Source organism: Columba livia, chromosome 5 (assembly GCF_036013475.1).
Source record: "Columba livia isolate bColLiv1 breed racing homer chromosome 5, bColLiv1.pat.W.v2, whole genome shotgun sequence".
In the NCBI taxonomy this organism is placed as follows: domain Eukaryota; kingdom Metazoa; phylum Chordata; class Aves; order Columbiformes; family Columbidae; genus Columba; species Columba livia.
The window spans coordinates 39,270,709-39,297,924 of NC_088606.1; the positions used below are offsets into that span (position 1 = coordinate 39,270,709).

General features: G+C 39.6%; 2 protein-coding genes across 13 annotated transcripts in view; both read left to right on the top strand.

The window, feature by feature from the left end:
* The window catches only part of RBM25 (RNA binding motif protein 25), a 34,746-nt gene extending 20,457 nt beyond the window's left edge, over positions 1–14,289 (top strand). For all 4 annotated transcript variants that reach the window (XM_065064473.1, XM_065064474.1, XM_005502236.3 and 1 more), the window contains 10 exons: positions 3,419–3,687; positions 4,653–4,875; positions 5,168–5,257; positions 6,915–6,988; positions 7,672–7,822; positions 8,173–8,497; positions 9,507–9,781; positions 10,226–10,324; positions 11,610–11,657; positions 12,729–14,289. In XM_065064473.1, coding sequence (XP_064920545.1) covers positions 3,419–3,687; positions 4,653–4,875; positions 5,168–5,257; positions 6,915–6,988; positions 7,672–7,822; positions 8,173–8,497; positions 9,507–9,781; positions 10,226–10,324; positions 11,610–11,657; positions 12,729–12,821 — 1,647 coding nt within the window. In that variant the 3' untranslated portion in view covers positions 12,822–14,289. The remainder of the gene's footprint in view (positions 1–3,418; positions 3,688–4,652; positions 4,876–5,167; positions 5,258–6,914; positions 6,989–7,671; positions 7,823–8,172; positions 8,498–9,506; positions 9,782–10,225; positions 10,325–11,609; positions 11,658–12,728) is intronic.
* A 3,064-nt stretch (positions 14,290–17,353) lies between these two features.
* PSEN1 (presenilin 1) overlaps positions 17,354–27,216 on the top strand; it is a 29,160-nt gene continuing 19,297 nt past the window's right edge. Inside the window, exons 1-3 of one of the 9 annotated variants that reach the window (XM_065064483.1) lie at positions 17,354–17,505; positions 20,861–21,004; positions 22,791–22,829. In XM_065064483.1, coding sequence (XP_064920555.1) covers positions 20,921–21,004; positions 22,791–22,829 — 123 coding nt within the window. In that variant the 5' untranslated portion in view covers positions 17,354–17,505; positions 20,861–20,920. Of the gene's footprint in view, positions 17,506–17,824; positions 18,110–18,175; positions 18,314–20,860; positions 21,005–22,031; positions 22,117–22,704; positions 22,830–27,216 lie in introns of those variants that run through there. The other 8 variants (XM_021287275.2, XM_013366981.3, XM_065064485.1 and 5 more) reach the window with 8 other exon arrangements.

The window sequence follows — 27,216 nt, forward strand, 5'->3', positions numbered from 1 at the left end:
ACATCTTTATGCTAAGACTTTGATTGCTACTGAGTATTTTTCAGTCTTCTCACTTTAACATGAATAAAGGCAACTTAAGTTTCTACACATACATTAAGATATTTATAACTAAAGGCTAAACGGGGCTGCAGTATAAGACATACACTTGAGTGTGTTTCTGTAGGTAGATTGTAACATAATCCAAGATTTTATGAAGAGTTGAATCTAGAATTAAATTTAAGTCTTTTATTTTAATAGTTTTAAGTTGAGAGTGGGGGAAGATAAAACTAGGTCAGTGGTTACCAGACTTACCAAACTTTAGATGCATGGAAGAACTGTAAATTCCCATAAAGCTAATCTATTCATTGACCCCCACCATTATGATAGAGATCATATGGTGACTAATGCAAGATGAAACTCACAGCTTGGAAAGTAACATGGAATAGGATGTAAGTATGAGCTTCTGTTTTTTATTATACTTATGGATGCCCCCTCAGAAAAATATGCAAAGGGGTAACTGGCTTGGAAATGTTTATGCACATAAAGTCCCACTTCAGGGTTCCCACTTACAGAAGTTTCTGCTAATGTTAGTGCATCTGTGAATGTTTCTGCTTTGGAAAATTATACTTGTGGATAGTAAAGCACAATTATGCATGTAATGTTCTTATTTTAATGTTTAGCTTAAAGTTGGTGTTACTTTTTCCCCAACAAGACTGGAATTGTCCTTGGCCTAGGGAAGCATCAGCAGGCTCCTCTTTTGAGCACACTCTTATTTCAAAGTACCCCCAAATCAACGTTAAAGAAAATGTTAAAGGTACAGCAAGGTGAAGTATGCCCGTCTTACTCAGCTTTACCACATGCAGTGACTGGGGATGGTACCATGTTTTCACATAACTGTATCAATGTAAACACAAGTGACTACACATTGTTGTATGTACATGTATTCCGTTTTTCTCTTGGCTGAAGTTGATGGAGATAAAAACCTGGGGAAAATTTGTAGAAGAAATTATCTGGAGAAGCCTGGCAATTGAACATGAAAATGGTCAGTGATGAAACTTCAGTAGAATGATGTTCAATTCCGAGCCCCAAGTTGTCACTGGTACTAAAATGCAAACAAGTAATAAGTTAAAAAGAAAAGAAAAAAATAACAAGAACAAAACAAAAAACATGCTTCTTTGTTTCAGAAGCTGTTGGGCATTTTACTGCCTTTAATCTTATTATTGGAGTGCTATTTTGGGTTTATCAACGTGAAAAATCAACTGAAAGTCGTCATTGTGTATATTGGATCTGTTTAAAAGGGGCTGTTGAACCTTTAGCAGCTGGCGAGTGAGCACAGTGAACCTTTGCATGTTTTTGGTATGAGTTTGTAAAACAATAACCACAGACTGTCAGGGTGTCAGCATTGCAGGGGGCGTCCATTTACAGCACGGACGAGTCTGAAGAGAGCTCAAGGTAAGATTTATAATTCTTCTACCCGTTCATTTCTGTTCATTACTTCAATATATCTGATACCACTCCCATCCCATTACCCTTTCAGATCCTCTTATTTAGGCTGATCGAGCTGATAGAGGTCAGATTTTGATTACAAAGTAGACCAATTTATTTTTTCAATTGGATTTTAAGAAAGTGGACCTACAAAATGGATTTTAATACACCAACTTTATGTATATATTTTCACGTGTGAACATATTTAAAAACAAACAAACAAACAAACAAAAAAAAAAACAACAAAAAACACTCTCTTGAGAAATCATTTTCTCACCACAAAGTTTTTGAGAGTGGCAAAAAAGCAGAAGTTCAACCAATGAAATTTCTATTGGAACACCTAAGATAACCTGTAAGTATCAACCACTTCAGTATCTAAACTTTTCTTTAAAAGTATATGAAATTTGAGGTAAGTCGGATTTTTAAAAGTTGACAACCTAGTTTAACATCTGACCGTACTGAGGTTTAATACTGTAAAGCTCCTGTAAAATACAGTCCTTTTATAAACTGGATTTCAGCCCAGTGTATATTGTAGAATCTAAGTGTTGCTTTTTCATATCAGTTTTCTACCAATTCCTACCATTTTTAGTCCCTTTTTTCTTTTGTGATTTCAATGTATCCACCATTGGTTTGCCTGTATTGTGCTATCAATGCAGCTCGGTTTCACTGGATACATTAATCACAAGTAAATTAGCTTTATTTCTGTAATCCTTTGTTGGTTCTCTGGTCCCTGTGCCTGTGGCAGAAGAACACTTATCAGGTAAGATTGCTTTTTAAAGTTGTCTTAAATGCTTTGTTTAAAAGAAAAGAGAAAAAAAAAAAAAAAAAAAACAAACAGAGAAAATGCCGTTTCATTGTTCCAGTTTTTAATTTCATTTCAGTGATGGTAAACGTGGAGCCAAAGGGGATAAGCCTGTTTATTCTGCTCAATATTTGTTCAAAAAAATGGTATTCTGGCATCCATCAGGTTGAAATTTGGTATATTTGGTTGTTATTTGGTATATTTGTGAACCATGTACTTGCTCTTCCTCCCAGAAACATAGCTTATAGGCAAGGTTAATCCAGTGTTGGCGGTCCATGTCCTAGCACAGCATCTGTAAGTTAACACATAACAATTGCTTCCAAGGATGGATTTATCTATCATTCTGTTGATGTATTTTCTATTGTCTTATAGTCTGGTCATAGGAACTGTTTCTAATTGAAAAAAAAGTGGCAGTTTTGTACAATTTCTAGTAAAATTGTAGCAGGTAACCCTTTAGTTTCTGTGTTTCAAAAGAGCTATTTCCAACCTTTTTTTAACTCTTTCCATCTTGCAGTGGTGGAAGTTAAGGATTCCATTCTGCAGAGTCCAGTTCTTACCAATGAACTGTTAGAACTTTTTTAGGGAGGGAAAAGGGGAAAGGTTGCAGCTCTCTTCACTGTTAAACCACATGCACCACGTGTAAGTGGATAAATTTCTTTACCCAAGTTTTCCTATAGGACTGTTTTGGTCTGCCAGGCCTTTTTGGGAAACAACTCGCTGCCCCAATAAGCGTTCCACTGAAATATGTTTACCTAGCTGAACAGCATTAACTTATAAGCTAGAAGTTCACTTTGCTTATACCCCAGTGGTTTATAGGGCCAATGGAATTTGTGGCCCAGCTGAATCATGACTGGCAGTGCACTGTGTATGTGCAGTTTAGTCAGCTTGCAATGTGAGGCCAGCCCTACTCTGCTAAGGTTGGAGATTGCTGGTCTGTGTAGATCTATGCTTTTGCACGAAACTTAGTCTTGTGATTGCTGCATTTTGATTTCATACTTATGAGTTCCAAAAAATACCCACCAAACCCTATTTAATATTTAAAAATCAGTGGCGGTTTTGGTATTTCCATTACCAGCCTTGTGTGTTGCGCCGGGATTATCCAGTTCCTATAACTGCAGAATTAACTATGAAAGTTCTCTTATTGGTTTTTAGAAACTGGAGGAGGAAAAAGGCAAAAAGGAGAAAGAAAGACAGGAAATTGAAAAAGAACGCAGAGAAAGAGAAAGGGAACGGGAGCGTGAACGAGAAAGGAGGGAACGTGAAAGAGAGAGGGAGCGTGAACGAGAGAAGGAGAAGGAACGAGAGCGTGAACGAGAGCGAGATAGGGATCGTGACCGAACTAAGGACCGAGACAGAGACCGAGATCGTGACAGAGATCGTGAAAGAAGTTCAGATCGCAACAAGGATCGGAGCAGATCAAGGTAAATGCACTCGAGTTGCTATTTATTTCAGTTTTTCCTGGTGCTGTTTACTAAGTGCATGTAGTTCAGCTGATCAGCTGCCGCTCAGAAGAGAATGGCCCTTGTAAGATCACAGTAGGAAATCAGAATTTTAGACAAATGTTGTATTTACACAAATTCTATAAAAATCAAGTATAAACATAAAATACTGGATTCCCTCCACAGCACAGGAATATAAGGACTGTAATATGCAGTAAGCAACCACCCAACTATGACTTTAACATACTGGTTTTATCTCAAATCTTCCTTATTTTTTGATGGGTAGCTTAGTTCCTATTTGAGGTTCTCTTATGCCTGTGGTATCTTTTAGCTGAAGTAGATTTTACCTTTTCCTTTAGTATGTGGGGTTTCTTTTTTTTTGGGGGGGGGAGGGATGCGGGAAGAGTGGGCAGGGGGTGTTGATGTTTGGGTTTGTCTGTTTCTTAATAAAAGCAAGGGCGATTCCTCTTTCAGTCTTAAACTGTGACTAATGTCGGGCTGTAGATGCTGGTTTTTCCCTCTTCACCATAGAAAAAACAGCTGTTTCACTTTTAATCGTCTTGTCAGTAGGGTTCTATTTCTGTAAACCATGTAAACATGTAGGATTTATTAAGCACACCCTTTTATTTGTGGGGGTTTTGGCTGTCATTTATGGCGAACTACTAACACAATCTGGTAAGAATTGCCCTGTGCTCGTGCTTAGTTTCTATAGATGTCACTGTTTAACGGTTAGTGCTCAAACTACTACTTTTAGGTAAATGACATTTTGAATATATTAGAAGAATTGATTTATGCCCATTGCTGTATCAGGTAATCCTTTTGTACAATTGCAGGAGAAGAATAACTTGCAAAATGCTATATAAGTAGCACACATTTGAAGCTAAATTATTTGACTGAGTGGAGAAGAAGGCTCTGTACTTAACCTTGGGACGGTTTCCTTCTTTCAGGGAAAAAAGCAGAGACCGAGAAAGAGAACGAGAGCGGGAACGGGAAAGAGAACGCGAACGAGAGAGGGAAAGAGAACGCGAGCGGGAACGGGAAAGAGAACGCGAGCGGGAGCGAGAACGGGAGAAGGATAAGAAGAGGGACCGAGAGGAAGATGAAGAAGATGCCTACGAACGCCGAAAACTAGAGAGGAAACTGCGGGAGAAAGAAGCTGCATATCAGGAGGTAGGCTGGGATTTTTAAGGTTCCTTAAGGAAATAATTGTTTCTGAGGGCTGATAATAAGTCTTCTATTATAAAATATGTCATTCCTTCTCCTCCTTTTCCTAAATACAGTTTTAATCCTTTGAGTACATGAATTGGGGCAGAATCTGTAAGACACTGTCAGAACAACTTTGGACTTCTTGTGGCCCCTTTAGGGCAATTTGTTTTAAACAATAATCCAAACTAACTTTGAAGTAGTACTGCTATTCTTAATGTTCTTGAGATTGGAGTGAGTATTTTTTGTTCTCTTTTAGCGTCTTAAAAACTGGGAAATCAGAGAACGGAAGAAAAGTCGAGAATATGAAAAAGAGGCTGAAAGGGAGGAAGAAAGAAGAAGGGAAATGGTAAGGCTTATTGTTTTACTTGTAATTTCCCCCCACTTGTTCTTTTTGTCCCATGTAGAATGGAACATTGTTCTGCTGTCTTTATGGATAGTGACAGAGCTCTCTCTTTCTATAAACACCACATATGTATTTATACCAAAAGATGAGTTAATAGACTCAAAAAAGAAGATATCTAATAAGTGGGATTAGTATTGAGAGTCTAGAAAACAAAGCCTAGTGGTTTGGTCTTGTGAAGGCAAAAGAATGAGAAGCAGGTAGCTGTAAAATACTGTGGTTTGATCTCATGCACTGTTACATCCGTAATCTGAGTTTGTGTCAAATTTGTGGCAAAATCTATTATATGTTTTATGTCATGCAGGTGGAACTAGAACAGTCTTTTTACTTCCAACCTGCTTATGTGCCTGAACCTTCTATAATATATAAAATAAAGGTCTATAATGTATCTAAAATGCTTTCTAAAGTTCTGTCTCAAGTTCATTAGTTGTGAAATTATCACAGTTATCAATGTAATGCTTGGAAGTTTTGTCTGAAAAGACACCTTTGGAAGACAGATACTTCTGTAATATCATAGTTCTGTGCTAAAGTGTAAAGGAATTATTTTAAATTATGGTAGTGGTATTTCACTCAATAGTTATCCCAGAGAAGGAGAGAAGATATGAGAGAGTTCTAAGTGGGAGATGGATTGGGAATTGCTTCAAAGCAAAATATGCAGAGAGACACAGAAAAGAAAGAAAAAAAATAAAACAATGTAGTTTCTAATTTTCTATTTATGTGGAATCTATTTTTTTTCCCCCTGAATGCTTGAAAGGGAAAAAAAAAAAGTTTGAGAATGACTCAAGAATATTTCCTGTTCACAGTCCTTGTGGATGCTGTGCTGGCTGTGGATGGCAGTTGTAGAGAGCAGTGTTAAGTTTTGTGCTGTATTTATTTCCAACCATGATCATAATTTGTTTCTCAAAGTTATTAGCATAGGAACATCTTACTGTTGTTCTAAACATTGGATACAGGTTAGAATGTCCTAATTTATATTCACCTTAAAGAACTGCTTTGGTTTTCTTTATGTTAGCAGAGGAGAATAAAGTATCTCCCCTCTATCTCTCTCATCCCCTTCAGTTTTAGGCCTGTGCATTAATACAGTGCCACGTGGGTTGGATTAGTAACAAAGCAAGGGGAGAGCTTATCTTAGAAGTATCCATTATGTTTGGTTTTGTGCATAACTAAATCTTTTTCAAAAAGCACAGCTCTTGAAACAAAACAGTACTGATAAAATACACTTAAACTGCCATGCTAGAAATATCCAATACCAGACTTACAGATTTGAAGAATGGGAAATTGGATTCTCTTATTTTGTGATGTAAAAAAAAAAAGAGGTGTGTGTATATTTAATTGGCATGCTAAAAACAGAAGAGTAGTCTGCAAATCAGAGACATGATTGTAGTGGACTCAGTGGATGTACTATCTGCTATTGAATATATGATAAGAAGTTTGCAGATCCCTGGAAGATGATGCAATTCCAAAAGCTTTCTATTTTCTGTCTGGAAAACTCTATATCTTTAGTTGTAAGCATAGCAGGTATTTAATGTTACTAATTTTAAAACTATTAGAAATAAAACTAGAAATAACTTCATAACATGGCTTATGTTTCAATTTCTTGCAGGCAAAAGAAGCCAAACGGTTAAAAGAATTCTTAGAAGATTATGATGATGACAGAGATGATCCAAAATACTACAGGTATCTCTTTGTTTTGATTCCTAACAGTAAAATTTTCATTGTTTGTTTTGACACTGTTATGGGCTTTGTTGGCAGAGGCTTATGGAGTTCATAATTGAGTGAATATGTGGCAATGTAAGGGTCATATGATTATCTGAATTATTGCAGTGTCACTTGCGAAGTACCAGAGGGAAAAGGAGAACTTGTTGCTGCTTGTTAATGCTTGGGAGTAGCTGCTCCTTCCTACCACTTTGCTTGTTGGTGAGGCAGAGCAGAGGTCAGCAGAGAGATCAAGTACTCCTCTAAGAAAATTACTACAAGGAGGTTGTAAATTGTACAAAGAATGAGCTTATTAACTCAAAGGATGGGGAAGGTCCTTCAACACATGACTAACTAAAATTTGCATCAAACTAATTTAGCAGAGCTGATTCTTGTCAAGTAAAAACCTATAAAACAAATTTATTCTTTTTCTGAGAAGATTGGTAGTCACAGTTTTACATCTGTTTAATGTGATGGGATAAATTCTGTGTAGTCATGTAGGGAACTTGTATCTTAGAGTCTTCTGTTATAAAAATAGAGGACAGCAGATGCTCTTATGAATCTTCATTTAGTGGAAGGTACATCTCTATCAGGTATTCCTTGTATTGCGTTACAAGGTTCTCATTGCAATGTTCTTTGAAATATAAAATCCATGTCTTTTGTAGGGGTAGTGCTCTTCAGAAGAGGTTACGAGACAGAGAGAAAGAGATGGAAGCAGATGAACGGGACAGGAAAAGGGAAAAGGAAGAATTAGAAGAAATTAGGCAGCGCCTTCTGGCAGAAGGACACCCAGATCCAGATGCAGAACTCCAGAGGGTAAGTAGCTGTTGGTCTGACAGGGAGAAAAGAGTGCTTGGTATTTTAATGCTATTGAGCAAAATTGTGTAAGAGATCTGATAGTTAATATTTGCTCTGTTTATTTTTTCTTAAAAAGAAGTTCAGATAAGCAGTAAGAACCCTGGAAACAAAAATAATTTTCCAGATCTATGTTTGGATGGAGTTCAAAACCAAATTCACATTATTCACCATTTTTTATTATAGTGCCAGTTACATGTATTTGTTGACTAACAGAGACTTCTGTAGGAAACAGAGGATCTTAAGATTCTTTTTGAACATTGCTGTTTTTGAGAGAGCTTCTTTTTTGTTAATGGTCTGTTTCATTGTAGATGGAGCAGGAGGCTGAGCGGCGTAGGCAGCCACAAATAAAACAAGAGCCAGAGTCTGAGGAGGAAGAGGAAGAAAAGGCAGAAAAAGAAGAGAAAAGAGAAGAGCCAGAGGAAGAAGAGGAGGAGCCTGAACAAAAGCCCTGCCTTAAACCTACTTTACGACCTATCAGTTCTGCCCCATCTGTTTCTTCTGCTAGTGGAAATGCAACCCCTAACACACCTGGTGATGAATCGCCCTGTGGCATTATTATTCCTCATGAAAATTCGCCTGATCAACAGCAGCCAGAGGAACATCGGCCCAAAATAGGACTTAGCCTCAAATTAGGCAAGTTTACATTTTATATTAATGTTCCATATTGGATAAGAATGAAAAAATTGTCAGGCTGATTTAGCCACATAGTTTTCCAAATGTATGTTTTGACATACTTATATCAAGCTCTTGTTATCCAGATGCTGTGCTCAATTTCTCCTATCCAGTTGGTACCTTTTATAGATCTCTCTTCTTCCAAAATCTGAATGGGAAAAGAGAGGGAAGTTTTGGCATCCTCAAGCTTTAATTTTATTAAGAATGCTCTGAGCCGGGATTAGTTATTTCCACATGCTTTTCCACATTAATAGAAGTCTAAATATCTCTTTTCAAACTCATTGCTACTTTTCGTTGATATATGTTAGATTTAAGCCATAGATACTTCTTATGTTTAATCACAAAGATGCTTTTACAAGATGAAAAATTAAAATTAGGTTATTTTTCTCTTAGAGTAGTACAATGAATTGATGACATTTGTGAATGGAACATGAGTGTAGAGTTCCTTAGTACTTCAGCAACTTCCTGGTGCTTTTAAAAAAATTTTGTTCTGAGTAGCAGAACTAAAGATACTTGTATTCCAGAACATTTCTGCATTTATTATTTTGAATAAATTATGCTAGAGCTGCAGTTTGAGCTCACATAGTATTAGATCTTAAATGAAAAGAGACTGTATGGTATTAGGCTAACTAATTTAAGCTTTTCCTACAGCTAGATTGATTGCAGCCTTTCACTTCTGTGCTCTGTCTCTGCAAGGTTTGAACTCATGCTATAGTCCTCCCTCAGTGAGGGTGCTAGTTTGTGTCAGGGAAGAGAAAGAAGACTGTATTTTTCAAAAATCTTGAAGAAACTCTGAGACCTTTACTGCTTTTGCTGTTTCTATAACAGAGTTAGAGAGATCAAAACGCTGATGCTAGGCATTCACAGACATTTATATACATACAAACTGATATTCCTCGAGAAATGTGTGAAGAGCAAATTAGCTTTGATTGCAGTTTATGAATACGTTATTCTGTCTTTTGGGTTGTAGGTGCCTGTAATAGTCCCAATCAGCCCAATGCTGTAAAAAGGAAGAAGCTTGCTGTGGATAGCGTTTTCAATAAATTTGATGATGAAGACAGTGATGATGTACCCCGGAAAAGGAAACTCGTCCCCCTGGATTATGGAGATGAAGATAAAAGCAGTATCAAAGGCAGTGTCAATACAGAAGAAAAACGCAAACATATTAAGAGCCTCATTGAGAAGATTCCCACAGCAAAACCAGAGCTCTTTGCTTATCCTCTTGACTGGTCAATTGTGGATTCAGTAAGTTGATTTCTTTCAAGCATTCACAAAAAAAGCATAATTTTTCTGAATAAACCTTGGAATTGAATAGAAATCCAATGTTTCTGAGACCCTAGTAGACTGGAGCAGCAGCATCAATTGGAATCTAATTCGTATACTGTATTTCTTGTCCGTATATAATACTTATTCTGAAGTACGACTGCTTACTTTTGTTTGCTGTCTCCTGAATTCTTACTACAAATTGTCTAGCAGTTTTATGGAAGGTGGGGAAAAAGGTCCTATTCAAACACTTTTGAATGGCTATCAGAAATACTGCAGATGCCAAATCACTAAGGATTATATTGATAGCAAAAATGTATCTTTTGCTAACTAGTTGTTTGGGTCTTCTAGCTGCCTATCTGGCAGTGTTGTTTCTCTAAGTTTTAGTGTCCTGAAAATATGTTTTTTGTGTTTTTCTATTTCCAGACATTAATGGAACGTCGAATTAGACCATGGATTAACAAGAAAATAATAGAGTATATTGGTGAAGAAGAAGCCACGCTAGTTGACTTTGTTTGTTCTAAGGTTAATATCTTCCACTTCTTTTATGAAGTCTGGGTTTTACTCCCTATTTAAGCTGCAGCAGTTACTGCCGTATCTGTATCGGAAGGCAGCCTGCTCTTAGCTTCTCTGTAATCTGTGATATTGGTCAGCAGAGACAGCTGGTGTACTTGGAATCAGCATATACCTCGGTGTTGTACAACTTACCTCCTTTGATGTTTGTGCACAGTATGTACATGTCAGATGCTCCGTGTTATCTGTTAGATAAACATATGGAACTGGATAAAGAAATCAGCAGTTGACAAGAGCAGCTGTTTTAACTGATAGTTTTATCATTAGATTTCAGAGTTAATATCTCATTGACCGTTAAGATTTTTAACTTTAAATCAAGATTTTTGTGAATTCAGGGGAAAAAAGCCAGTAGCTTGATTTTTACATACATTTTTGGACTAACTAGATAAATTTCTTAAAAAGCATTTTGGATGCTGCTGTTGCTTTAGTAGTAAGCAAACACTAAGGTTTTAGAGTTAAATTAGAAGTCATTCTGCTGTACCTTTTAGCCGTTGGATGACTTGTTTAAACCAAACTCTGTAGCTTCTTCCATCCAGTTATAAACTAAATTCTAATAACTTGCCTTTTTAAATCTGTCATGACAACTCTATGGCAGGGAATTTCAAAAACTTTTCAGCTTTCACAGTACTTCTGTTCAAAATGGCTTGTCTTGGTTTATCTTTTAGGGCTACTGTATCAGAGGCAAAGCAAGTGATAGTTTTGTGGCACAGGTGGTTAATAGAAAGTGAAAAGTAGAAGTTGAATATTCGCTAAGCCTTAATTTTATATATAGATATTAAAAAAACAACTTTCTGATATTTGATTCAGAAAAAAATAATTGAAATACTTAACTGAATTTTCCATTTGTAATGAAGAATGACAGATGGAGGATTTTGCCATTGCCTTCCGTTAGAGAATTCATTGTTGAAGGAAGGGGAGCTTATTTCTTCAATTAGGAGAGCTTAATTGAAAATGCAAGAATATCCAGCAAATACAAGACCTGTTGAATCTCTGGAGCTTCCTGGAACTTGTTCCTCAGTAACTAGCCATAAACTAGCACTCACTTTGATGGAATCCAATGTAGTTTAATACTAATTTTTGCCCTGGGTAATACTGGGAACTAAAGAACTGCAAATACTTTTTGCACATGCAAAGCAAAAATCCTTCTCAAAATCCTTGAGAAGTAACTGGTTTTTGTCCAAAGATGTTTGTATGGTTTACTCTGAGTTTTCAGCCTAAAAACATTTGTTTCTTTCAGGTTATGGCTCACAGCTCACCACAGAGCATACTGGATGATGTTGCCATGGTAAGCAGAAATCGTGTAACTGACAGACCTTCTATGTTACTTCTGAAGCTAACAGTCAATTCTGTGAAAGAGTAGGAGTCCATAACAGAAATATTTGGTGTTCACGGAAAACATGAATGAGATACGAAAGCTGCTTTGATTAAACAGATTGTGCTAGTGCAGACATGATTTTGCAGTTACAGCATCTAGTTAGAAATTCCTGATCCCTGATGAGAATTTCTCAGTATTTAGAAACATAGAACAAAGATTCTGTCCCCAACAGTAGAGAGAGGTAGGACTTAACAATAACAGAATTGTATTAGAAATATAAACTTTTATTCCTTCTCATTCTTGTAACTAGATTTTTATAATTAGTGGTTTAATGGGTCTGTTCCCAATTGATGACAAAAGGTGTTTTTTCTCTAGGTCAGTAAAAGCTCTTTTTTGCCTGGTATTGAAAGAGAGAAACTTAACAAAATAATGCCATTGTTTCACCATGTTTTCATACACTGAAAGGTGACTAAAAAACAATTGTTCACTCTCTTCCAATAAGGAAACTTGGAGGCAGATTTGGTAGGAGCCAGATTCATAGCAGAAGCTAGTAAGTCGTTCTTGGTGTGATTAATAGGTGACCCTGGGGAACTTCCTGAGGGATATTGTGCATACTAGAAATTTGTGTGGATTCCCGAAAAGCCTGGATAATAACTTCGAGGAAGAGAATAATACTTAATAAATATTCAAGGAAGTTCTAAGCTGAAAATGAGCACAGACTAGGAGAGAATTAAGGGAAAATACCAGACGTATGTCTTGTTCCTACATTCTTCCCAAGCCTGCCATTGTTCTGCCTCTTCCCATGCTGCTTTTGGAGACTGGTACTTTTAGTGCTCAACACCTGCCAGTATAGAATTAGAGTCAAGTCAGATGATAACTGCAGGACAGACAAATTCACTGAAGTTTTACCCAGTGCTTCCCTCAAAGGCTTAACTTGGATTACACTTCATCTGCTTTATAGTTCTGATGTGTCTGAAATTAGTCTCTATAACTGGAAATCCTAACCTAAAAAATTGTATATAAAATGTCTATTTCCCACAGGTACTAGATGAAGAAGCTGAAGTTTTCATAGTCAAAATGTGGAGGTTGTTGATATACGAGACAGAAGCGAAGAAGATTGGTCTAGTGAAATAAAGCACTCTCCTTGCTGCCAGGGTTCCATTTCAATTTTGGGCTTTTTTTTTTTTCCCCCCTGTCATTCAGAGACTTTGAATTTTCTCTGTTCTCAGAGACTCGAGACCTGTATTTTTTTATGTAGAAAATGTGAATTTTTTTTTGTCCTCTGCTCTGAGGCTACTTTTACCCTTCTCAGTTAGTTATCTGAATCCTGCATCGGTTCTCTTTATAATTCACAAGGTACAATTACCGGTATGTTTTATAAGCTGCAGCTGCTGTACATGTTCTCTGGTAATTTTGTTATGTTACTCTGGTTCTTGTAAATATTATGAAAAAAGCCCCTGTTTTGCAAAACATTTGCACTTAATGTGGAACTGTATCAGTTACAGATGAAGACAAGTTATTTTACTGCAAATTTATTAGTGCTTTTTTTTTTTTTTTGCAAACTCTCCCTCTTTTTATTTAAGGAATGATCAGAAAACAATTTAAAAATAAGCGGCATGAGCTGCTTTCACAGAACAGCTTTGTGTGTTCATTTGGTCCCCTCAGCTGACTCTGGGTGAGGAATTCCCTCAGACTTTTCATTCTGATGTGAACCAGCAGGAGCCTCAATACTTTGTTCCCCATTTAGAATTACTAATGAAGCTGGGAACTTAACCTCTTACAGATGCTCTGCTTCTTTCCTAGAAATTGCAGGAAGTTTTTTATTCTTTGCTCAGTTAAAACAAGAGCAAGACCTCAATTCAATAAGTGCTATTTAAAGATATTTTTTTTTACACATGATATCTTCTGCCCAGTTTCATTTTAGCCCTTTCCTATTATCCCTTTTGTCTCCAAAATAAACAGATTTTTTTTTTTTAAAGAAATTATTTTTTAAAACTTTTTTTTTAGTATTTAGAAAAAAGTACCTGTTTGGATGTAGCTGACCATAGCAGCTGACAAAAACTAAACCATAAGTTTTCAAACAAAGCCGAAGTCTTGTTTTTATCCATACTATTGGACTAGCCCCAACTTTTGTTTTCTACTGTAAGCAGTCTGTTGTCCACAAAAAGAGGGTGATATTTTCCTGCCTTGTTTATATGAGTTTTTATGAATAGGTTGATATGGTATAAATGATGAGATGTACTGTAAACTGCATTTTTTTATCTCATACCTGGGTAAGCAGACAAATTGATAATGTGCTGTGAGCTGTTTTGATTGCAGGAGGACTGTGTTCCAGGGAGCAAACTGTCTCTACAACCTTTTTAATTTTTAAACACAATTCTTAATAGCAAACAAATTAAGTAAAGGTGTTCCAGTATCTCTATATTGTATTTAACTGAAGGATACAGGTTGACCTGTTCAGAAAACATAACTGTGACCTTGAGTTACTAGTTCTTTGTATCTGGAGAGGACACTTGAAAACACTGTTCTTAACAAATGGGATCGTGTAAAGGTTCCACCGTGTAAATATTTCAGATATTAAAAATGTATATATTTGATTTAAGGGCTGACGTTCTTTTGGAGTCTTGTGCAGCGTGCAATTACATTTAATACTGCTTTCTGTATCAACAAGTGTTCCCAAAGTAGGGGCGGGGTTTTTCAAACTGTGTCCTGCTTTCTGTCACCTGACAAGAAGCCTGCAAATATACAAGTGATCCAAATACATTCTTTCTCATCCCTATAATACGACACACCACAAAATATTCTCTTTTTTTAAGTTGAAGTGTAACTTCATAAAAGTGTTACTTCTGTGTTGTGCTTGAGTTCGCATGAGAATGTTCTGGTTTACATACTTACCTGCTGCAAACTTCCTCTTTTTTTTCTGGTTTTTTTTTTTTCTGTTACTTGATGTTACCCTAAGAAATCACTTCCCCCTTTTCCCCATGCAGTTTTGTGTCAGCATTTACCAAAAATTCTCCAAATTCTAAATAAATTAAAAATTTGCTCTATTTGTAGTAAATATAGAGAAGGGAGAGAGTGAACTTCATGAGTGTTCCTTGTCCTGCTAATACAGCATTCTTTCTCTGTCATTAGTAGCAGTTAAACAAGATAAATGCAACAAATGTATTGTAATGCCATTGTGTGGCAGATTACCTAATGTCCTTGTTGAGATTCGTCCATGAAAGCTCAACTTGTGAAATTTCAGATTATTTTCTTCTGCCCTAGAGTAAAGCTGTATATTCATCACTTCTATTATTTATGTATTGGACATAAGCTTGTACTCTTCATAATGAGACTGGAGGCATCTGGGTGAGGAAGACATAAAATTTAAGCTGGAGTGTTAAATAGCCAGGTAAATAAGTATTTAGAAGCAGTTGTGACATTTTAAAAAAAAAGTGGAAGTTGATGTTTTCTTCAGTAGTGGAAGGAGGAAGGAATGTTCACTGTAGCATCTCTGCCTTGGCTTATGCAAGTACTTCAACAAATTTTCTTCTTTCAAAATGTAAAATGTTGCTTTGTAAAGTCACTTGTAGTGTTTATCTCGAATTAGTGTTTTTACTTCTCAGTGATAAAATATATTTTGTGTCTGATGCTAGGAGGGTAAAAACACAAATTACATACTGCTGAGAAGTTCTTAATATAGAAAGTCATTTTCTTTGTTAACTGTTTTGCTTTCAACACACAGTAACAGAATTATTTCAAGATAAACTTGGAAAATTTGGGGTAGAAAAAGCCTTTTTTTTGCCAACGTTACAACATCTGAATATGCGATTTAATACACACTATGTGTGTAAATGTTAGTGAATGCACAGATTAAGAGTATACTGAGATCTGTTAGCAAATCATGGGTTGCCACTGGGTATTCAATGCAGCATGCCATAGTATGATCCATTCTGTGATGGAAATGTACTTCAAGAGTTACATACAGCACATAGAGGGGGAAAATATCAAGTTATGCCACAGAACTGGATATACTAGTCGTCAGTCTGGACTTTACTGTGGAACGAGGACTCATGTCCTTAGTCTTCAGATAATCATTCTGCGTAACTGCTATTCAGTGTCATTTGGAATACGTGAGTATGAAATACAAAGTATCATTGTTTTCATTAGTGTGCACTGAAAAAAGAATGGGAAATCATGAACATGTAAGATTCAGTACCAAGACTGATCTATTTTTATATTATTGTTAATTTGATAAGAGGCTTTTTTGTTCTTAGAATATTTAACCTGTTCACAGACTGATTTGGTCTTTCTAATTCAGGGCATTTCCTTCCTCCTTTTTAAACAAGAGGCTGCACTAAAAATATCCATCTAGTTTGATGATGGTGGCTCTAAATGTGGGCAGGGGGAAGGCCCCAAACAGTAAGGTTAGTTTCTTACTGAATTCCTGTTTCTTGCCACAAGTGCTTTCCTGTTAATGAGTGGGAAGCATTAGACCTTTTATGCTTTTACTAAAGGGAGTTGCTAGGTACCTGTTACACTTGCAGGAACAGTACTTTGGAAAGGGGATACACGTAAAACTGGAAACCCTTGGCTTTTATATTACAGTAGAGTCATGCTTTTTCATATTCTATACATTTTGTTATGTAGGAACATAGGATGTTGTACCTGCAGACTTATAAATTGGTACACAGTCATGCAGTGTGAGAGGTGTAAGGTATTGTGAATAGACATTTCATCATAGATCAAACATAAATAGAGAACAGTCTGGTGCAGCTGTAGGTCCGTGTTTGTTTTCTTAAAACGATAATCTGATTTGGTTAATGGTTAGGCATTACTTCTGGTCTGATACCACCTTCTTTTAAATGCACTTCATATGCATATAACCTACTGAAACTCAGTGTTTAAATGTCCATGTAAAACTAACATTTATGTGCAATACTTTTGTGCCACTTCTTTTTCCCATCAGTCTTCCTGCAGTGTAGCTGAGTAGTGAAATACAACATCTGTTTTAAATATGCATAATGACACTGTGTCTCTCAATAGTTTACTTTTGTTATATATAGAATGATTACGTGTACCATAGCTTTCCCTATATTTTAGTAATCCAATTAGGTTCTGCATGTTTAAGAAGGAATTATGGATTGCTCTTCAAATATCATGGACAGCAAGGTAAGTTTCAGGTTTGAAATCAGCTTCATTTATTCTACAAGTGAGTGGCAGCTGTACTGGAAGCCTCTTGAAAAGATGCCACATTTACTTTAAGGGGTTTTTTTGTTTGTTGTTTTGTTTTTGTTGTTTTGTGGGACCCCTTTAAAACATGGTCACTGTCTTATATATGACTGGAATTCAAACCAAACACAACCAAGAAGTGTGTTTTCTCCTACCACCCCTTTCTTTCGTCGGTAACATCTCTTAGAAGTTCCCCAGGAACGTGCTTGGTTTGCAGGACTGCTGCAGGCTGGAGCTGCGGAGCGCTCGCTCTCCAACACGCACCGAGCCTTTGTCAGTCACCATCCCCTCGTCACTATCTCCATGTCCTGCTTTTGCTTAGCGACGAGCTTTCGGCTGCTCCTTTCAGACCTGCTCCTCCGTGCCTCCTGCGGGTGGCTGGAGGGCTGCGCTGGCTGGATCTGCCTCCTGGACTCGACAGGCCCCTCAGCCGCCCACAGACAGCCGGCCGGCCAGCACTACCGCCGACCCTTCCCCACCGCTTCCCGGCCGCCGCCGTCGGAAGTGAGGTCGCGGCGGAGGGCGGGGCGCGGGCCGGAAGCGGGCGGGGCCGGGCTGCGGGGCGGCGAGGAGCCGGCGGCGGAGCCCGCGGGAGGGACCCGTGCAGGTCGGTCTGTCAGCGGCCGCGCGGGGGGGCTGGTGCCGCCGCGATCTCCGGCGGGCGCGGGTCGCGGGTGCCCGTCGCTCGGCGGGCCCGGCCGGGCTGGGCAGCGGGGGGGGCGGGCGCGCTGTGCCTCCCGGAGCTGGGCCGGGGGCGCCCCGCAGGCCGGGCGGCGGCGGGGCCGTGCGGAGCAGGCCTAGTCCGGTGTCTGTGCGAGCCCTGCGCCACACGCCCGCGGGCCGGGGTGCGGTCCTTGGCCGCTCTCCCGGGCGGGCGGGGCTGGGGTGGGCGGGGTGGACACGAGTGGGGCTGCGGTCGGTCAGGCTGCCCCGGGACCGGGAAGCTGGTGTCGCCGGGCGGGGGCCCGACCCTCAGCCCCCACCGTGGGGGCCTCCCCGCCCTCACGGCCTTTCTGGCGGACGGCGGCGGAGTCGATTGCCTCGCGTGGGATCCCGCGCGGGCTCACCTGCCGCCGGGGAGTACCGGGACCCCAGCGGGGCCAGGCTGCTCGGGCGGGGCTGAGGGCGAGCTCCGCCGGCCTCGGGGGGGCCGGGAACGCAGAGGCTGCTTCTGCTCGCCGGAGAGACAGCCGGGCCAAGCGGCTGTGCTGGTATTTGCTCCTCTTCTAAGTTGAGAGAAACATTATGTAGCTCACTTGCATGTTATCTCTACCTACTAGGTTGCTAAATATAGATGGATGAAAACTACAGGTGTAACTCCTCTTGTTCTTACTAAAGAAAGCCAAAGGAAGCGAGGAAGGACTCTTTAGGCAGGTTGCTTTAATGGTAACAGCTTCATTAGAAAAAATGTTTTGGTGAGTCTGTTTTCAGGTAAAAGAGATAAAAATTTAGTTTGTGTCTGTTTATGCACAGTTCATTTCTAGATTTCATTCATTCATAGTTAAATTTCAAACTTGGGGGTGTTTGTTTATTTAAAACTAGAAATTAAAGTTGTTTGGGAAGATGTCCTGAATCTGTTTTCTGAACTCTTGAGTTTTCAAAAGGGCTTGTTTTGACAAATCAGAAGTTTCAAGGCCTGTTAGACACTATCATTTAATCTTTGGTGCAGCTCTTCTATCAGTTACTCCTCCCTGTCTTTTGTTTCTCTCTACTCTTCAGTAGCTGTTGTTTTGTTTCACAGAATCACAGAATGTTAGGGATTGGAAGGGACCTCAGAAGATCATCTAGTCCAATCCCCCTGCCAGAGAGGAACACCTAGATGAGGTTACACAGGAATGTGTCCAGGCAGGTTTTGAATGTCTTCAGAGTAGGAAACTCCACAACCCCCCTGGGCAGCCTGTTCCAGTGTTCTGTTACCCTCACTGAGAAGTTTCTTCTCATATTTAAGTGGAACCTCTTGTGTTCCAGTTTGTACCCATTGCCACTTGTCCTATCACTGATTGTCACCGAGAAGAGCCTGACTCCATCCTCATGACCCTCACCCTTTACATATTTATAAACATTAATGAGGTCACCCCTCAGTCTCCTCCAAGCTAAAGAGCCCCAGCTCCCTCAGCCTTTCCTCATAAGGGAGATGCTCCACTCCCTTAATCATCTTTGTTGCCCTGTGCTGGACTCTCTCCAGCAGTTCCCTGTCCTTCTGGAACTGAGGGGCCCAGAACTGGACACAATATTCCAGGTGTGGTCTCACCAGGGCAGAGTAGTGGGGAAGGAGAACCTCTCTGGACCTACTAACCACCCCCCTTGTAATACACCCCAGGATGCCATTGGCCTTCCTGGCCACAAGGGCACAGTGCTGGCTCATGGTCATCTTGCTGTCCACCAGGACCTGAAAAATTTAACTCTAATTTTCCACATTTGAATAAAAATACCCAACTTTTTTCTCTGTGGAGGCCCTGTCACTGAGAATATTTTACCAATAGCAGCCTTAAAACAACATTGTATTCTGTAGCCCAACCAAAGAGTTAGAGCGAGACCTTTAAAAGCAATACAATGCCTGTTTATATTTTATTTAATCTTACATTCCCTTATATTTTAAATTAAATGTGCTCTGTTTTTAATTAGAAACATGGAAAAGAGTCATTCTAGTGAGTACTACATTGTCTTTTTCCACACAATTTGTGTACTTCCACTAGACTTGTTAAATTGGTGTTGTCTCCTAATGGCTCTTTAGTGTAAGCTACTTGCTTGCTGAAGTTAGTAAGCACTATATACTAGTCTTGTAAGATATTTATTTGTAAGTAGAGGAACAGCTTCTGGATCTTAGCATGTATGAAAATAGGCTTAACTCCTTCTTTAAGTAAGAACCTGTTTTGCAGCACTTGTGGCTTGCTGCTGCCAAAAGTGAAAGGCCTTGCTTTGTGATGTCCTCCTTTGTATGAGTTTTTCAAGATCCCTCCATACTTTAGTTGAGTATACTAAAAAGGCAGAAAAATATTCTTGCTTTCTTTTCCTGGATTTGTTTTCTTCCAGTTTAGTGAGTAAAAGTGACCGTAAGGAGGACTGGTGAGTGTTGGAGTTGGCACAAGATAGGAGCAGGAGCCACTTAGGATGGAAGTAGGGACTGGCACTCCACCCTCAAGGCAGTGCTTTACTCACTTCCCTCTGTTTTGTGTAACCAAGCCAGTGATTTATCTAGACCTACCCATTGTTTCTTAAAATTGTGTTATTTTCTGGAACTTGTGTAGTTATGTCACCCTTCTTCCTTTTTTGCCTATATTGCTTTATTCCCCTTTGTTATGGAGCATGTGGTTTAGTCATGTTTGCATGGGAAAATGTTAGCATATGACTTTCTAAGGGAAAAATATACAAAGCTGTTAGAAATATTTATGTACATTTAGCTGATACATAAAACCTACAACTCGGGGAAATGAATGCACATTAGTTCTTGAGGCTTAGCTGAAATACTGGTTAGTGTGGCTCTAGGTCGCTCTTAGGGCATTGCAGTATTAAAGATATATCCAGATTTTAAATGATGAAGTGTAACTCAATCATCCTGGCTTGAAGATTCCCCTTGAGCTTATCAGCAGTCCAAAAATGAACAACTTAGGGCAATTGTACTCTGCTGAGGTAAAAGCATACAAGTTGTGCTCTGAGCAAGTGTGCAGTCCTTCTCATGTATTGCACAAGAAGGAGTGGAGAACTGTTTTGAATGATTAGTTTGTTGTTGGCTTACTTCCGTGGCTGATGAACTAATTTGATAACACCTAGACAGTCTTATTTTTATGCTGGAAAATCCCTATTATGACCCTTATTAAAGATGTGATACAATTCGGTATCATGGTATAGGTAGAAAATGGTTGGTTTTGGTTTGTGTGAACTCTTAAAAAATGGGGTAGGTAGATGATGGAGAACCTGGTCACGTAAGAGCAAAGCCTTTTTACACGTCTTTTTCCTTTCAGCGTCTCAAGAGGAAAGCTCCATTTTGCGCAGAAATAAGTGATTTTCAGAGGACAACGCCAATGACAGAACTGTCTGCACATTTACCCCAGTTTCAGCATGGGCAGCTGACGGAAAACTTCCCTGATAACCACCTCAGCAACACCGTATGTAACAAACAATTTTATTACCTGGTAGCAGTTAAAACATGATGAATAACGAGTGTGGATGAAAACAAAGTTCAGCTCTGTCTGGACTGTTGGGGTAATAAGCAGTGCCAAAAGAAATAGTCTGTAAAATATCTGATGTTCTAAACTCATTTTTATATACAGATAACACTTCCCTCAATTTAAAGTGGTGTTGGAGTGACCAAGCCCTTAAAAAAATCAAGAAGATGCAGTGGGATGCTCCCGTGTCAAACATTGACCTTTAAGGGGATTTAGTGAGCTCTCTTGGTCTAGCCTGGCTGTGGTCTGCTTGATTCACACGTTTCTCAGATGCAGAGTTAATTTTAGTTTAAGTAGAGCTTGAAGGCTGGGTTTTGTTGTTGCAATTGTGGGGGGACTCCTCTGCAGGAAGAGCAGCACTGGTGTGTCTTACTTGTGAATAATTGTCAAGGTGCTCTCAGAGATCTTGAGGCTTGAGGGGGGCGGGGGAACTCAAGCCATAAAGTTTTATATGGTTGCTTTGAAAGACATAAGCACATAATTGTTGCTAAAACTGTACTCATTGTGCTGTGTGTGTTTTGGTAAAACCAAGTTTAGATGATCTGCTTGGGTGTGGTGCTCAGGCTGTTGCATTTGTCACGCTCGGTTCTTTGTTCCTGCTACAGCTCCTGTATCGGGTATCCTTGCGACACAGAAATGTTCTCATGAGGCTGGGCCTCACTTGTAGCCATATTTATGTTAGTAATTCAAGAGAATATTTTGATCTCTGCTCTAACTCTTCTATGCAATCCTGCAGTTTAAGTAGAATTTTGAAAAGCACTTGCATTTATCTCAGGTCAGCGTCCTGCTATATCAGTAAAAATATAAAACATTTAAAATTTATCTGTAAATTAAGAAGTCAATATGACTTAAGACCTTACTGATTATAGAAGCTGTTAATAAAAATAGAAAAGTGGAAACTTCCCTACTGCATCCTTTGTGCTTTTGCTTCAGAGGGAATGAAAAAGCTTTTTTTCATCTTGGACAGGTGAGAGATTAACCTTTATTGAACACTTCTGCCCGATTAAAAAGACAGAGCTCAGTGCTAAACTGTGGGCTCACCATCCTTACAGGTGACTTGGTGATGCTTCTTCCCAGCAATGGCAGGCGAATGGTTCTGTTCTCACTGACAGCCTGTACTGATTAATAACTGCTACTTGTGCTTTTTGTTGCTGTGTTTACCTGTAACTTTAGGTGCAGTTTCAATACTTAGTTGTAATGATTTTGCTCCTCCACGCACATCCACTTTGTTTTTGTACATACATACTAGTGTATGTAGCTGCTGTGGCTAACAGTGTGTGAAATCACTAAGTACTATAATTTGCCATCTCTTCTTCCAGTCACGCACTAAGAATTCAACCTGCTCTTCAATAGCTGTCACTGTCTAATGACCTTTAACCATAAGTGGTGTGTGTGAGAGCTAATTCTGTGCCCACTCTCAGGCAAGGGGGTCTGTCCTGATGTATAAATCTGGATTTAATTAATAAAAACTTCTTATCAAATATGCTAGTTTTTATCTATTGGTTCAGGGGCATTGCTCTGGGTTTGCTATTAACTATTTTCCCGATAGGAAAAAAACCCGTATCGTTTGCTTTTGCTATTGTTTATTCACCTGAAAGCGCGTAGTTCATAACTTACGTTTGCTTACGGTGTTACAACAGGTGTTACTGACTTTTTAGCTTCAGAATTTTCACTTTTAACTATGTCTGAGGAAAGTGAAGAGTCTGTTCCTTTGCTTCCACTTCAGCAAGAGTCCATGGCCTCTGCTCTGTTTAATACTGATCAGGTAGGATATGAGTGCACTTTGTTCTTTTAAGCAGTGGGGCACGCGCATGTCGCATTTAGCTACACTTTAGGAGCCTGAAAAAAACGAACTTTTTCCTAGTTTTGACAGCGAATGAGAGAATAATTCTTGTAGCTCTTTTGATGCTGATCTGGTTTTCATGCACTGTGTTTTAATATGTAAAGGCATTTTGTGACTCTGTTCCTAACCAGTGGAAGAAATAGAATGGCACGTACTTGTCTAATTTCTTCAACTTTTATCGTTATGTTTGATTATGCAGTTTGTTGTAGTGGTGTGCTAGTAGTTAATCAGGCTTTTCGTTTGGCTGCTTTTGTGTTTACTTTGCAAAGCTGTAGATTTTTATTTTACTTTTTATATTTCTATGCCTAACGTAGGGGTAGGTGCTCCTTCATGCAGGACTGCTGTGACAGCAGAGAAGGAGCAACATATTCTGTAAGTGTGCAGAAATCTAAATACTGGGTCTGCTTTACTTGTAAAGTGTTCCAAGGCTCTGGTCATCTCCAATGTAGTGTTACTTACAATCATCTTAGGCAGCTTATTTATACAGGTAAGCTTATTGTTGTGTTGTTATAGACTGAGAGAAATGGAGTATTTTGACTCTCAAAATGAAAAAAAAAAGTTCTATTTGAGCTATAATCTGTACAGAAAGAGGTTCAGTTGCAGCCAGCGTTTCAGGACAATTAAACATGATCTCTTTATTTGCATTCTCCCCTATTCTTGTTTCTCTCTGACTTTCAATAATTGTGTGTGAGGACTTAACACAAAATGTCAAGTGATTTATAATTAATCTTTCATTTAGTAAGAAATAATATCAAAACCTAAGTCTTTTTCAGGACATACTTTAAATTAATGATACGAAATTCAAATTAAGGTTAAAACCTTAATTCTAAGAATCTGGTTACCTGATAGTTTTAATTGCTTAATTAAGATAATTTTTGATTTTTTTTTTCCTCACCTTATATTCAGCTTCCTTTTCACAAAATAAAGCAGATTTTCTTAGGGGACACGTCCTGAAACTCAGCTTACCTTGATTCTGACAATACCACAGAAAAGAAGTAAATACACAGAGTGTTTGGTGTGTATTGTTAACTTGTAATGTTTTATAGAAGTGAATTTTTCATTAGTTGGGGAAGTTGTAAAGCTTCAGTGAAGGTTTTTGCAGCGTCAGTATTTGCAGTTCGAAGTCCAGGGACTTGTACTCCTTAATCACTTAAGCGCTTTTAAAAACCCCACTATGAGTTCCTGAGTGTGTACTTAACATCTTTCCTTTCTGAGGGTGGGGCTGGGAAAATTCTGTATAAAGAATTTCCAAAATTACTGTTGATTTATCAAAAAAACTACAGTACGTTAATAAGATACAAGTCAGCAGTTAGGTTTGGAAATGCTACTAATAACAGGTAATGAGACTAACATTGCATGTTTCAGGAAAAAAATTACCTGCATAAAAGTACTTAAGCAGAAGTACAGTAGGTTATTTTGAATGCCCTATGTTATGTCTAGAGCAATTCAGAGATTGCTTCTTCCACACTCAGGATGAGAGCATCCCCACACGAAGGAAGTCAAGGAAGGGAGCCAGGAGGCCTGCATGGTTGAATAGGGATCTGTTGGGTATGCTCAAGCAGAAGAGGAGAGTTTACAGGTCATGGAAGCAGGGGCTGGCCACTTGGGAAGAATATAAGGCTGCTGTTAGAGGATGTAGGAAGGCAGCTAGGATAGCCAAGGCCTCCTTAGAATTACAGCTGGCGAGAGGGGTCAAGGACAGCAAAAAGAGCTTTTTCAAATACATAGCAGATAAAACTAATACCAGAGGCAATGTAGGCCCACTGATGAATGGGGTGGGTGCCCTGGTGGCAGAAGATACAGAGAAGGCAGAATTACTGAATGCCTTCTTTGTCTCTGTCTACTCTGCCGGAGGCTGTCCTGGGGAGCCCTGTACCCCTGAGACCCCAGATGAAGCCAGGTCAATGGAGGAGTTTGCTTTAGTCGATGAGGACTGGGTTAGGGAGCAATTAAATAGTCTGGACATCCATAAATCCATGGGTCCAGATGGGATGCATCCGCGGGTGCTGAGGGAACTGGCTGAAGTCATTGCTGGACCGCTCTCCATCATCTTTGCCAAGTCTTGGGAAACGGGAGAGGTGCCCGAGGATTGGAGGAAAGCAAATGTCACTCCAGTCTTCAAAAACGACAAGGAGGACCCGGGTAATTATAGACTGGTCATCCTCACCTCTCTCCCTGGGAAAGTAATGGAACAGCTTATCCTTGGTGCCACCTCAAGGCATATCAAGGATAAGAGGGTTATTAGGGGCAGTCAGCATGGCTTTACCAAGGGTAAGTCATGCTTGACCAACCTCATTGCCTTTTATGAGAATGTAACAAGGTGGATGGATGATGGCAGAGCGGTGGATGTGGTCTACCTTGACTTCAGTAAAGCCTTTGACACAGTCTCCCACAGCATCCTCACAGCTAAGTTGAGGAGGTGTGGTCTAGACAACAGAGTAGTGAGGTGGGTTGCAAACTGGCTCAAGGAGAGAAGCCAGAGAGTGGTAGTCAATGGTGCGGAGTCTAGTTGGAGGCCAGTATCTAGTGGAGTGCCTCAGGAGTCAGTGCTGGGGCCAATATTATTCAATATATTCGTTAACAATTTAAATGAGGGAATAGAGTGTACTATCAGCAAGTTTGCTGACGACACTAAGCTGGGAGGAGTGGCTGACACACCAGAAGGCTGTGCTGCCATCCAGCGGGACCTGGACAGGCTGGAGAGTTGGGCGGGGAATAACCTAATGAAATGTAACAAGGGAAAGTGTAGAGTCCTGCATCTGGGCAGGAACAACCCCAGGTTCCAGTATAGGTTGGGAAATTACATATTAGAGAGCAGTGTAGGGGAAAGGGACCTGGGGGTCCTGGTGGAAAACAGGATGACCATGAGCCAGCACTGTGCCCTTGTGGCCAGGAAGGCCAATGGCATCCTGGGGTGTATTAGAAGGGGGGTGGTTAGTAGATTGAAAAGGTCCTCCCTCCACTCTACTCCGCCCTGGTGAGACCACATCTGGAATATTGTGTCCAGTTCTGGGCCCCTCAGTTCAAGAAGGACGGGGAACTGCTGGAGAGGGTCCAGCGTAGGGCAACCAAGATGATTAAGGGAGTGGAGCATCTCCCTTATGAAGAAAGGCTAAGGGAGCGGGGTCTCTTCAGTTTGGAGAAGAGGAGACTGAGGGGTGGCCTTATTAATGTTTATAAATATATAAAGGGTGAGTGCCATGAGGATGGAGCCAGGCACGTCTCGGTGGCAAACAATGATAGGACAAGGGGTAATGGGATCAAGCTGGAACACAAGAGGTTCCACTTAAATTTGAGAAAAAACTTCTTCTCAGTAACGGTGACAGACACTGGAACAGGCTGCCCAGGGAAGTTGAGTCTCCTTCTCTGGAGACATTCAAAACCCGCCTGGACATGTTCCTGTGCGACCTCACTTAGGCGTTCCTGCTCCAGCAGGGGGATTGGACTAGATGATCTTTTGAGGTCCCTTCCAATCCCAAACATACTGTGATACTGTGAATATTACTAAAGCTGAGTGATATTTTAAAGGTATTGCAAAAGGTGTCTTGCTTCAGTTTGTTGTACATTTTAATCTAAAGCTACTAGCATGCACTTGCTCAAAATGAACTGTTTGTAAAGGAAGTAATTCTGAAGAAATGAGATTCATTTTGTAACAAAGAAAAATATCTCGCATTAAACCTCTTGAGTGGAGGGAATGGGAACAGCACAGCATTGACTTCAGACATGGTAGTATAGTAGGAAAAAGAGTAAGCTGTATAAATGGTTGCATTTTAGGGCTTGTTTAGGGTGACTGATAAACATAAAATGGTTTTGTTTCTTTGTAGTCCAGACCAGGTGAAATGTAGCTCGCTCTCCTCTTGTGTTCTCTGTTTGTGCACACAACATATAGAATGCTGAACGTCCCTGGCTGACGGGGCTTCTTGAAGAGGGGACAAAAGGTTTGTGACAGAAGTGCAGGCCCGATTATTTACTTGTAGGTGGTGGTCCTGATTTGTGGTTTTGCTTGTGGTTAATCTTAATTCCATTGAAAGTTTACTTCTGTCCTTGTGTTTGAGTTACACCCTTGATGTTTCATGTAGCAGTACCAGGAAGGCGAGGAGGCTCTTTTGTATTTGTTGACAAGGGTGGTGGACTTTCTTCAATGTCAGTGAAGGGATGTAACAGTAGTATCCTTAGGAAAGGAGGGAAAGAATCTGCACATTTGGTTTATCATGTTAAAACTCTGAGATCAAATCTCAGTATAAAGACTGAGAATTACCTGAGTTTGATCGCCATTTCTGTGTCATTCTTCTCACTACGTAAGTGGGAA